Here is a 13,596-nt window from a genome sequence, read left to right on the forward strand (position 1 = left end):
TTCAATGTGAGAGTGAGTGAGACCATTTTTGGGAAGGATGGATATATATGCAATTTTTTTGTCATAGTATTTTGTGAAATTGTTGTATAAACTATAAAGTGTGTAAAGAAAGGTTGACAACTTTGAACGTTAGTTGATAGGTTGGTCAGTCCTGCTTTTGAATGTTGGTTCCACTTTCTATGTTGTGATGATTATTATGCTTTTACAATAAATAAAGGGTTAAATGCAAAAATGGTCTACGAACTTTATAGTGAATCTCAATTAGGTCCATTAATTATAAAAAATGTCAATTTGGTCCATGAACTTTTAAAGTTGTTCTAAAGCAGTACAAACGTTAATTTCCATCGAAAAATTTAACGAAAATTGGTCATGTGCATAACAAGTGACCACATTTTCAGAGGCATTTCAGTCCATTCATCACATTTTCATGTGACCAATTCCGTTAATTTTCGAATGAAAGTTAGCGTTTATACTGTTTTGATACAACTTGGAAAGTTTATGGACCAAATTGACACTTTTTATAGTTAGTAGATTAAATTGAGATTCATTGTAAAATTCATAGACTATTTTTGTATTTAACCCATAAATAAATTAGTTGCTTTCATCAACATTAATGTTTTTGAATGTGGGCTCAACTTTTTATGTTGTGATGGTAATGCTTTTACAATAAACAAATTAGTTGCTTTCATCAACATTAATGTGAATGATCTATTGCCCAATGTTCTTATATCTATGACAAGAGAGAACAACATGAAAATGGATGACCCAAAATGGAAAATCCAGATACAAAGCCTCTCAAACTTCTACCACTACAGTATCAATCACAACATACATATAATTAAGCCATACATAATGGATTTTCATAACTTAAAAAAAATGTGGTCCATATAAATACACAGGATTTGATCTAGCATGAATGATCTCCTTTATCATTGGTGGACTGAAAAGGAGTATAAAAATTTAACAACATTTATCTTTTTTGAGGATATTAGATTTAAGGTAGCAGGCTTCTCCAATGTGAAGGATTGTCCTACTGTAAGGCATATTCTTCAGTTGTAGTTGATGACACTGTTTTTTGGTGCCTTTACATTCTGCTCTGTTGCTTGTTTCTCTGTGTATAGTTGGCTACTTCTACTCTGCAGCTTAGGCTGCTTGTTTTTCTGTTTTTCTTTTTTTGTACTAATTTAGTTATTCAACAAAAATATGCAGTCCCAAGTAGTCCCAACACACCCCATCAGCTTATGCAAGACCATAATTATCTTTTTACACATGATTTGTAATGAATCGAATTCTCATTTCAAAGTCAAACTTCAAAGAATTTACAAATCAAAAGTTCAATTAAATGTCACCTGTCAGAAGGATCCTGGTCAGCATTTACAAGTAATTCAATCTCAGAGTTCACATGAATTTTTCAATACAACATTTTCCTCCATTTCAGTGAAGATCTATTCATATCTGAACAAGGAAGATTCCTTATAATCGTACAACATGAAAGCCCCTTCTAATGGATTAGCAAGCAACCCATCATCCACTCAACTAACAACTGCACATTCTGATTTAAGTTACAATGTGCCCATTGATACAACTCCCTTTTGGGAACAAAAATCAATAATCACTATCTGCAAAGAATTTTCAGGTGGAAAGGGATATCATCATCTTCAGTTAGAACCGCTACTCTCCCAAAAATGTAACGAAATTCTCTTCCCCAATGAATGCAAAATATTTCTTTCAAGTATAGCAGACCAATCATAATTTGTTAAATTAGTGGTTGGGGACGGCAGGGAGAGGGGAAAGAAGGGGAACGTTGGATTACTGCAGATGTTGAGTATAGACCATTTAGCTCATTGGTAAGATGGGGTTTCATTCACTTATGGCGATGACGACAAAAACATCATCATGGGACCATTTTCTTCTTTCTGACTTGGGTGAAGGATTAATTATGGCCCGCTCTGTGTTTGCAAGGCGATATCCGATCACAATTTCCTCCCTCTGACGACCCCTAAGCATTATATCATAAAAGCAGAGTTCTTCCTGGTCATATAAATAGAGCTCTGCTGGTTTTATGCACATCTCATTCCCCTGCATCCAAGCACACAATAATTGAAAGCTCTATTCATTTAGTTTTTCATTTCAATCACCAATCAAAACAGAAGCTTAGCATAAAATAAAGACCGGTACGCTGCTGATATCAACATATATTCATGATGATAGTTGGATGTTAAATGCAGAAAAAATTTGAGATTTTTCCAAGATAAAAGTATCCTTGCAGAACAAAGTATAATTGGGTAGGGGGAGGGGGGAGAGAGTACCTCCTCCGCAAATAGCTCCTCAAGAACGCGATTGATTTGCTTGTCTTCGGCCACCATTGCCAGTGCCATACTAACCAGTTCATTTGATAGCACATAATCACTGATTCTGGACACTGAGACCAGGTTTCTAGTCCTGGAATCCAGAATTTCACTAATTATTATTGATTTGTCTGAAGCTTGCTGCATTTCACGGATCCAAGAGCTGTGCGAAAATGCAGACAACCGTAAAGAAGCTGACTTTGTATCTTTGTAAGGGAGACGCTTCGACTGCAATCCAAAGGCGAATAGGTAGCTTAGTAGTCAGAACTCAGAGATGCAACTGTATTAAATTTGTGATACTGCTTTTAATAGCTATGGTCATGCAAACTTAAGATGTGTGTAAGGGTAGAAGTGAACTTGATGTAACAGGAAGGGAGATATACGAAATCATCCATCCATTATTATCACCTTTGGACATACAAGAGAAGATGAATTAGAAGATGACATACTAACATACTCCATTCAGGTAGAGAAAAAAATTTATATGTCCTAAACGTGTACACGTTTATGATTTGAAGTCATCATTCTACTCCACTCATGAAATTTCAGTAAAATTTCAGCTGCTGCTGTTAGCCCTTGGAAATCAAAAAAAAATCTTAGGGAGTCTGCTTCTAAAGCATATGTCACAAAACTCTATTGTGTACACTTCATAGATATAGGGTCCATTACCAAAATCTTATGAGAAAGAATGTGAGAAATCCTTGAAAACTCTAAACAGAAATAAGCTTCATGAGGATTAATCTGATATGGTTACTGCCCTCAGAAAATAGAAATTTATCTCAAATTGCAAGAATGTCCCAAAATAGCAGAAAACTAGGCATAAAGTCAATGTTACAAAATGGATTAAAGACCTTGCCAAATTAAGTCAGATCAATAGGGAGGAATGTGTGAAGAATTAAGGTATAAGAATTAATTCATATGCTGGTGATGGATAATCAATTTCTAATGAGCCATGAGTGTCTCTTATTAAGATCAGAACAACTGCTTGATTCTATCTATGCCAGACTGCCAGCAGAAAATTTCTTTATATACCAGTGATCATAGATTTTGATCAGGAAATCCTTACATGCCTAAGGTAGGATGCAGCAATTGAAGTTTACCTGTATATCTCGTATGAGGAGAAGAGTGGCGAGGGATCTTGAGTCAGAATGCACAACAGAGTCCTCTACTGATTCATCTGCAAGAATTAATATCTGTCCGCTTAGAGTTAGTAATCAGTTAAAGAATAAAGTCCACACAAGAACATTTCAAAGAGACTCATTTATATCCAAACAAAGAAGGAATGTATGGCTTGGGGGAAAGAAGTTTTCCACGAAGTCTATCATATTAGATCACTAGGTTTAAGGGATAAGCAATTACGCATGATAAGTTCCTGACTACATTCTACATTTAACAATTAAGCTCCAGCTTAAAACATTGTGCAGGTAGGGACTGAATTTTGAAATATGAGGTGTGGTCACATGTTCCATCTTCTTCCTTTTTCCCGTAGGAAACAAAATCTTATATAAGAAATAAAGAAGTGCAAGAAAATACACACAAGATGTCCATCTATGCTCAAAACATACAATTGTTTGTCATTATTCACCACCCACCCACACACACACACACAGAGAAGGGAGAGAGAGAGAGAGAGAGAGAGTTAAACTTACAGAATCAAAAGTCTCCAAAGGAAGACTCTCTAAATGCCGCCTGATCACAGCATTTCCTTCTCTGTGGACAAGCTTTATGTTCTCCAATCTAGGAATATCAAGTCCACCATCTGTAAGTTTCTTCTCTCTTTCTTTTTCAGGAACCTCATTGAACATCCAAAGTTCTGAACCTGGAGGCAAAAATGCCTCTAGGACCTGAGAAATGGCATTTCAATAACAAATCAAGTTGGAGCTCAAACCTGAATTATGCAGAGATTCCAATTTACTAGTTTATTAATGACCATTTTATTTTCTCTTCTATTTTTCCCTTCAGTATTCAACGTATTTTTTCCTTCCCTTTTTCATCTTGGATAAAAAAAAGAACAATGTTATTAATATAAGATAAGTACTGTACAACATCAATGAACAAGCTATCCACCAAAGGTACTTGACATCCAGTTACCAAAGATATAATAATTAGCAGATAGGAAAGAAGAAAGCCCAAAGAAAAGGAAGGAGAGAAATAAGCCAAGAAATGATGAAGTGAAAGAACAAAGAACCACTGCCAGCATCCAAAAGACCCAGACAGCCCAACCCAAAATGAGAGAAGGTTATAAACCTAAACAGAGGGGGGGAAAGAGAAGGAAAAATGAGAGAGAGAGAGAGAGAGAGATCTGGTTATTAAGTACAGACAAAGGGGAGATATGCAATTGTTTTAGTCAGCACTGTTCGATCCAACTAGGAATTCAAATCTGCCGCTAATTAATCCCCAGTGGAACCAGACAGTGGATCTACAGACCACCAAGGGTTTTGGCATAAGCACCATGCATTTCAAGGAAAGTGTTGGAAATGGCACCTGTTTGACAGAAGCTTTGGAGTATCAGAGTTCAGTATAGGTTTTCTGCCAGTCTCTTTGGAAATGGATAATTTTTGCATGTTTCCCCTAAAACATTTTGTTCCTTTTGTACGTCCTGATGATTACAGCTGTCCTACTTTAATTAGAAAAAAAAAATGTTTGTGAGATTATATTCATTGAGTTACCATAATCATATCGTCTATGTCACGACGCCAACCACAAAACAGTATCTTCTCAGGGTATTTGGGAGGTTCAACTGTTTTTGGACAAGGGCCTGCACATACCTGCACAAAAAGCACAACACAACCTAAGCTCAACCTCTTCCATTGCAAACCATCAAACATATTACAAGGAAAATGTAAGCTTTTTAAATTTTCTTCCACCAATCGCAGACAGTAAATTGGGTAGATAATTTTAGATTCATTATCATGGTAAAACTATATTAGTCTCAGACAGACAGAAAGACAGAGACAGAGAAGAATGGTTTTTTTTTTTTTTAATTCAACAAGACAAAAAAAATTTCTTGTTCAAATGTTAATCCTGCATAACAAGGATTGATGCATTAACCAAGAATGAAAAATAATATCTGCTACAAAGAAGATAGTGAGAATGGTATCAGATTGAATAGAGGAACTCCCGAACATTTGGCGATCTCAGATGTGTCGATATCAATGGTGACTCATTATTTCGATGAATCATTTCTTCGGACAGAAGAAGATTATGTAAACACTTACTCGAAATATCACTTATCAGATTCCATTGTAGAAGACACAATTTTTTCTGAAGAATTCGCCATGATATATCTGATCCATGCATAATATCATGAAAAATGGATACAAATTTTTGGCTGCTACTTAATATCGGCAATAGGTCTGAAAAAGTATGGGGTATCCATACTGCTCTATTAAACTGAGAATTGTATCACTATCTTTGTTTTAATTTTTTTATTAAAGAAAAAAAAATTATTAATTGCGAACTCAAACTATACAAGCAATGGACAAGAAGTCCATTCTATAGTACATATCAAACCAAAACAAAGCTGAAGCAGATCAGCCTCAAAACTCACGAATGAGAAAAAAATCTAATGATAGCTGCCTTCCAGTCTAACAAAATGGCAAACAAATTCACACCCCTAAAAATAATAGTAACAGTGAGAATCGCATCATTATCAGAATAATAGTAACAGTGTGGCCAGAAATATACTTTTGCAACTTTCCAAGCTTTAAATATACTGTGCTACATAAAGAAAAGATTGATAACCTCAGGAAACGGATATGGAGCGTAAGTGTCGTCATCTTCGGCTATAACAAGAACTTCATCCCCTTCTTTCAGAACATAATTATCATCTGGATTTAAGACTATCTTTCCACCATCTGCAGCAACCTTAATTCCACAAGGAATTGCATCAGGAAATGAAATAAGCACATTTTCAAAACGAAGACCATCCAGTTGAGGCCACCTTTTGATGTAAAACTCAGCATTCTCAAACCCCAATATATCCTCCCATATCTGGCCAAAGAAATATAATAAATTCATTAATGAAAAACATATTATTTAATGAAAAAACTGAACTATGAAAGGTTTCTCAGAATTGAAAAGAGATTATACAATGCAATGGTTTAAAAGATGTAAGGGAAAGACATAGGTTTAAAAGATGTAAGGGAAAGACTGAGCAAAAGAAGAATGAAAAATATGTATATTTGTACACTAGAGGACCCAGGTAGTGACTAAAAGCGGCCCATGACCCCATTTAAACTATTTTTTCCTCATTAAATTTAGTTTGTTACCCTAACTCCCATGATTTTTTTCCCTAAGGCAAGGAGGCAAAAGGTGTTTGATAAAATACCTAAAAGAGGCAGTGCTACAGTCAGACAATGATGGTGTGTGATATTGTGTTCTCTCCCATGAATGAAAGTACTCTTAGTCTATATTTAAGAGCTTCTTCATCACGCTCCCACAAAGAAATTTTTGGATCTGCCACTGAGTGTAGATATACATGTGTTCGCATATAGCACTAACTAGAGACGAAATTTTTTTATATACAAGTTATGAAAAGAAGAATTTCTCTTTTTTTTTTCCTTTTGATAAAGGACAAAACATACATGATATGAAGATCTTATATAAAAATTATAGAAGAATATGACACTGTATCTTATATGTGAAATCATTTCCATTTTTTTTTAATTGTTAGTTATATAAAAGATATGGAACATTATAAAAGAATTTCATATACAAGTTATGGAATACTATGAAGATATGATAACATACAGAGCCTTGAAACATGGTTCTTAGTGAAGACACCCCCACAACCCATCCCTTATATGGCCGGCCTAGCTTGCATATGGCACCAAGTCAACTGATCCATGACCCAAAAAAATGGGCCAGACTGAGCCATTTTTCCAGTCCCACTCATCCCAGTTAACTTTGTCTCACCACGCAAGTGTACTTAAATAGAAACAAAAATACATTTATAGGAACTCGGGAAAACAAATTTAATTATATATGGACCGATCTAGTCTTATTACTGTGAGTTCCACATGTTTTAAGAAGTGTAATGAAAGCTCACTAGAGTTACCTGTGCAAGACCAGGCTGCAGAGCACACTGTATCATCAACCGTCCAATCACATCATGTGCTACAACTGTTTCAATGAGTTCTCCTCCAACAAGCTTCACTAGAGGCTCATTGTCAAGGTCACTCATCTCTACAACAACATGACCCCTCAAACCTTCTTTCACCCCTGTGAGGCTGAGTACAACCCTCAAAGCACGTGCATCACTCTGGAAACATAATATAACTAATATAAAGGTTGACGCGAAGTAATATATAAACCTTTGAGAAGTGTAAGAGGACATTGAAATAGGACCTAACCTGATCTGCATTTTCATCAGATGCCAATACAATGATAGCACGTGCCTTTGAAACTGAGACCTGCAAATGAGAAAATAAAACTCATCTGAACAGCACCAATATACTGGAAATCAAATTTGGAGAGAGAGAGAGAGACGGAGAGGGAGGGGGGAGAAACAACAATGATAATAAGAAAAGAAGAGGAAGCAACTATAACGACCTTGAAAACTTATGTTCCAATAGAACTAATACTACCTAGTCAAGAGAACAGGGATAGATAATATTGAACCCTCCAACAAAAAGAACTAAAATTAGTAATAGTAGCAGTACTTGGGGTATAAGGGAGAAATATCAAAGCTACCCTAGTGTACCTTCTTTAGGTCAGCAAGTATAAGAGGACTGCCACTCCTGCATATAACAGATGTCCCCATGAAGTCAAATTCAAGCTTTGCTATATCCATCTCCATTTCCTCCTTGTCTCTTTCAGCAAGCACAACAACAACACCACCACCAACACTCTTGTTTGCTATTGCTAGCTGCTTTAAAAGTGAACCCTGCAGCAGAAACATCAATTTTAATTTCCTCTTGTTTCTTTTCTTTTTGACTCCTTCACTACAAAGCTCATGCAGACAACTTCTTTTATAAGACCATATGGTGCTCAGTTTCACAAAGGATAAGAAAAGAGTAGGTCAGAAGCATTCAAGGGTCAATTTTAGTTGCAAAAGAAACATAGACTTATAAAGAAGTTGTCTGTTAAACCAGTTGAAATAAATACAGAATTGAAACAATATAAGAACTTATAATGAGTCCCTAGAGGCAACTATAATTAGCAGTCCTGTGAACAGGTAAGTTCATACATTCACATAGTGTACTAACTGCCATAAGTTCAAATCTCAAAGCATATTAAAGGAGCAAGATCAAGATATCACTTGAAGACTACCACTTTAGTCTTGTAAAACAGATCAGTTCATGCTTTCACATAATGCAGTAAATGCCAGAGTATAATTTTGAAGACATTTAAGTGGAATGACATCCCAGAAATTTCTGAATCACATCCCAAAACTGACAAGCTAAGAAAAAAAAAAAAGGTTTGATGTACAAGCAAGATTGAGATATCACTTGAATAGAACCTTAGAATATTAGATAGAGGAATTGTATCCAATTTAAAAATGCTCAAGAGTTTACCAGTTTGTCACTCCATCCCAGAATGAGTATGTGGTTCCTTTCAATGACTTCACTCTTCCCTTTCCGCAGTGAATCAACCTTCTCTGATATAGCATCAGAAACAAGCCCAAGCATCATTGCAAATATTAGCATGCCTCCTGAACTTATAGAGACAGAAACTATCCTTGGTCCAATGCCTTCTGTATCAGCATGGTTTCCAGAATCAGCAACAAAAGTCCATGAAAGCCAAAGAGCTTCAGCAAAGCTCTTTATGTTGACTGCATACAACGCCAATCCACCAAACCCTATAAGAAATATTGTTGCAAACAGAAGAGCAAGCAGTTTTGCATATGGATAGACAGAGAAGCACACATCCACCATATATGCTATCCTCTTCTTTAAGGGAACCTCCTCTTTATTCTTCTTCATCCTTTTTGAGAGATTCATTATTTGGGAAAGATAATCAAGATGTTTGCACAATATAAATGGCATAGTGAGTGCAAAGACCACAGTATACAAAGCAACAGTTCTTCTTTCAGTGTCAGCAAAACGAAAAAATGATAGATTCTTTCCATTGAGCAAAGCCTTAATGCTGCCATTTGTACCAGAACTTTTATTGTTACAACATTCCTGAAAACAGCACAATCCATTATTAGGGAAATGGTTATATAGAATGTCAAACGCAAAATTAAAAGGTATACTTAAAAGTTTCCGAAACCCTGAAAGTATGAAACATACCTCAAGTTCCACAACTCTCTGCCGCAGATAAACTGCATAAGGTACAGATAATATACAAGTGAAAGTGAGCTGCAACAGAAAATACAAAATCATCAAAAGCATTATTTCAACAATTCAATAGCACACCATTAGAAGCTCTATCTGCTTTCTAAAAATATTGCATTAAGAAAGGTAAAGGAGACATGATAAATTTATATAATTTCCTATCTACTTCTTATAAGTTCAGAAAATTCGCTTAACAAGTAAGCAGTTAAAAATTTGAAAACATGACAATGGTAGTAAATCTTGTTCTCCTATGTACGCGCGGGCACAGCCTCTATCGTTTCTCCATAGACAAAACTAAACATATTCCCTCCTAGTGTTTTGCATTTTCAGTAATTTCATTAGACAGAAACAGCTCCTTCCCTAACAGAAGATGAAACCAAGCACAGACCTTTAGCAAAGTACACATACACAGACATCTGACTCTTTCCATAGATGAGTTACAATTATTTTGGAAAATTATTGGGAAAAAGGCAATATGTTAACACCACGAATATGACCCAAACAGAATCTATTTAATTACTGAGAACAGAATTGGGAGAATATTGAAACAGATATCAAAGACAGTTTGTGGGTTCATGGATAAGCCAAAGTTGGTGCAAAAATTACTTTAAAGAGTAACTTTAGTGAGGGGAAAATCAAGGCATTTCAACTGGAGAAGTTAGGCCTCACAGAATCATATAAATATCAAAGATAATGAGCTTAGAGAGACTATTAATGCAGTGCAGGTGGTCATCTGAGCCAATAACAATCAGACAGGTTCAGCCAATAGAAATCACACTGTAAGAGAAAGCAGAGAGGAGAGGACAATAGAGAATAGATAGAACGGTTTCTACAATAGAAACTTAAACCTAAAACAATTTTAAGTGATTTTTAAATTTAGTTGCAAAAATCATTCTATCTATTCTCCCTTAGGTATCTCATCTCCCTATCTCCTTGCTTTCTCCCCTCTTTCTTCAATTTAAAAACATAAAAAAAGTAAAATCACCAAATGATTAGTAAAACATTAACAAACGGGTTATAAGATTTCTACTATTCACTTCACTTTAATTCAGGCTTCCTTGATGGTTAGCAATAGCATAATAACAGTGTGAGTGCAAGGATTTTTTTTGGTTGCTGGAAGGACTTAGTTTTAATGTCAATAGATTTACCAAAGTCCTATTTAGGTTTAAACCTAAGAAGTTGAGTCTAGCCCATCATAGACTTTCAGATTCAAAACCATCCACACCTTTTATCCTTCTTAGGACATGAGCACTAAGGTGTACCATTTACTTAGTGTACTGGATGACAGATTCACAAGATTACAGATAATGCCTAATTATGACAGAAAAAAAAAAATAAAAACCAATCCAATCTTTTCAAAACTGAAGATAAATGACCCATGCAGTCACCTAAAATATATCAATAGTAATACTATTGGCACCCATATGAATCCCAAATTCTGGATACCGATTGAAGAGGCAGTGCAGTGCTTGTTCATATTTGGGGACACTTACTCTTTTTTTGTAAACCTTATTTATTTTTAAAAGCCAAATACTCTCATATATCATTGACCACATCAATGGTATAAAAAATCTGGGTTCTATCGTGGTGATTGTACTATTATTGTTGCAAAAATCAATTCATTTTGATAAATTTAAACTCTCAATTTTCTCTTAAATTTTTAACTAGTTATAAACAGCTATGAATTCAGATTAAGTTATACGCTGGAGCAGGGTCTGTCATTAGCAAGGGCTCAATAGGTAACTGCCCCGAGACCATTCAAGCAAGGCGTAACAATGGAATGTGTTCAAAAGCGGCAAATAAACAGAATGTGTTCCTAGCATGTGACTAAAGTTCTGCTTTTGATACGGCATCCAACAAAAACAAATTGGCAATCGATGGATAGGCTAGGACATTGTAGATTGTAAGGCAGAAAAGGCTTCATATTCCCCCCTGTGGGATATACTCAGAGATGTACTCTCAATACGCTCACTCACTCACGTGGCATGACTTGAGTCAAACATGTGGCACGACTTGAGTCAAGTACGAAGCATGACTTATATTGGGTCACGTGGAACACGTATAGCCGTTGGACCTAACATATGAAGGTTTTTGGCCTCCACCCGCAAAAATCTCTTAGGACGGGCCGCGCATTAGAGAAATCAAAAAATTTTAACTTTTGCACATTTTACTCTATTATTGAAGCTCTATTAAGTTGAAATTTTTGATCTTTTGATCCTAAGAAATCTAAAGCAAGGAACTTCTAGTTCAATCTTGCCATAGAGGGTATCTAAAAGATAGGAAAAGCATTTTTTATTTTTCTAGGATGCTTGTTTGATTTTTTTTATTTTTTATTTTTCCTAAAATTTAAGGGGAAAAAATCTATAAAGTAGGAAAACACAGAAAAGCAAAACACTGAGTTGAATATTGTAAGACTAAAAAATTGAAATAAATGGCTTACCAGAAGTAGCAGGAAAGAGCGTTTAAGTTCCCGAGTCCGCCTCGAACTCGACCGAGTCGACTCAGTGGTAGAAGAGACCACCACGGAAGCAGCAGCAGCAGCTCCACTGGGCACCACGAGCTTGAGTTTGTTTCTCTCAGCCTCCTCCTCCTCCTCCTCCGGCGCGGGAGTCTGGGAAGCGATCCGGTGAGACGCGTCCACTGGTAGCTTAGCATGCGGCCCAGAGGAGGAGGAGGAGGAGGAGCCGTGCATTAGCTTCTTGCCGCGTTTGGATGTGCTCTGCGGGACCACGAAGGACGGGAAGACCCAGTCGCGGTCGGAGAAGTCTCGGTGGTCCGCGGCGGCATTGGCGGCGATGGAGGCGTGGCGATCGGGCGGCCAGTGGTGGCGGGAGGGAGGGACGGTCGAGATGCGTCGCACGGCGGGGAACAGTGGGCCCGGGAAGATTGGGGTGGTGGGAGCACCGTCGTCGGCGGTCGTTATGGTCCTCGATTTTTTCAGCTGCGGCAGGCTTTCGGACTTGATTGCCAGCTTCGGCTTCGAGGACGAGTCTTTGCCATCAAGCATTTTTCTTTTCTTTTATTTTTTTTTCTTTTTTCTTTTCAAGACAGAGAGCTGAGAGAGAGAGAGAGAGAGTTGTTCAGTTTCAGAGTTGCAGTGACTCAGTGAGTGAGAGAGAAATCGGAGAATTGATTTGGTATTTATATTTTATTGGTTGAAAGTGGTGATGGTGGGGTTAGGCACGCACAGGGAATCTAGGCCGCAGAGACTGTTGTGCGAATGCTTTCAGTTTTCAGTTTATAGTTTGGTGTGGGGATTTGTGTCTGGGGAAGTTCAAAAAGCCAAAAAGGGCAATGTGCGAGTCTGTAGTCTGTACAAAAAAAAAAAAAAAAAAAAAAAAAAAAAAAAAAAAAGGTAAGGGTTTTAACGTACGCAGTAGAATATACCGAGACAGATCAAAATCCGTAAATGTGCGGTGCAGCCAACATTGCAAGGAAAACATTAAAAATCAGTGAATGAGATTTACAGTAAACTCTTTTTATTTTATTAATCAAACTTTTGTAACTCAAGATTTTTCAGAAAACAGGGAAATTGAGTTGGTTTGTGTAACTAAAAAATGGAAATGAAGTGTCATTCACTATATTAAAAAGTTATTCATAGTAAATTTAAAATTTTAAAAAGTCAATATTACTTAATAAATAAAATTTACAGTAAATAAGTTTAAAATATATTTTCTAGCTTTTAATGATACTTTAGAAGTTGAGATCTGTTGTCCACTTTTTCTATGTCTCCTTCTTGTCCCTTAGTTGGTTTTTGACATTTGTCCATGTGTTTAGATAGACTCTCTCTAAAACTCTCTCTGTGGGAACCGACCCACCCTGCCTTGGATCTCGACCTTCGTCGCGCACGTTGGCTTCTCCAACTCTGTCATTCACCTTCACTGTTCTTCTGCCATCAGAAAGTGGGGATATTCCTACTGGATCCAAACGGTCGTGCACCTCGAAACCAAATGCTAGTGTTTGCGATG

General features: G+C 36.6%; 1 protein-coding gene across 1 annotated transcript; it reads right to left on the bottom strand.

Annotated features, from left to right (window-relative positions):
* Nucleotides 1-1,286: 1,286 nt before the first annotated feature.
* Nucleotides 1,287-12,865, bottom strand: LOC147279842 (ion channel protein). The gene is made up of 12 exons (XM_086250247.1): nucleotides 12,069-12,865; nucleotides 9,584-9,652; nucleotides 8,867-9,475; nucleotides 8,053-8,235; nucleotides 7,703-7,762; nucleotides 7,408-7,611; nucleotides 6,093-6,341; nucleotides 5,018-5,116; nucleotides 3,998-4,192; nucleotides 3,449-3,541; nucleotides 2,310-2,576; nucleotides 1,287-2,079 (listed from the first exon to the last, which is right to left on the bottom strand). Exons 1-12 carry the CDS (start codon nucleotides 12,633-12,635, stop codon nucleotides 1,861-1,863), a joined length of 2,814 nt encoding a protein of 937 aa, XP_086106373.1. The 5' UTR covers nucleotides 12,636-12,865; the 3' UTR covers nucleotides 1,287-1,860.
* Between the last annotated feature and the right edge of the window lie 731 nt (nucleotides 12,866-13,596).

This window comes from Dryas octopetala, chromosome 7 (genome assembly GCF_963921425.1).
Source record: "Dryas octopetala chromosome 7, drDryOcto1.1, whole genome shotgun sequence".
In the NCBI taxonomy this organism is placed as follows: domain Eukaryota; kingdom Viridiplantae; phylum Streptophyta; class Magnoliopsida; order Rosales; family Rosaceae; genus Dryas; species Dryas octopetala.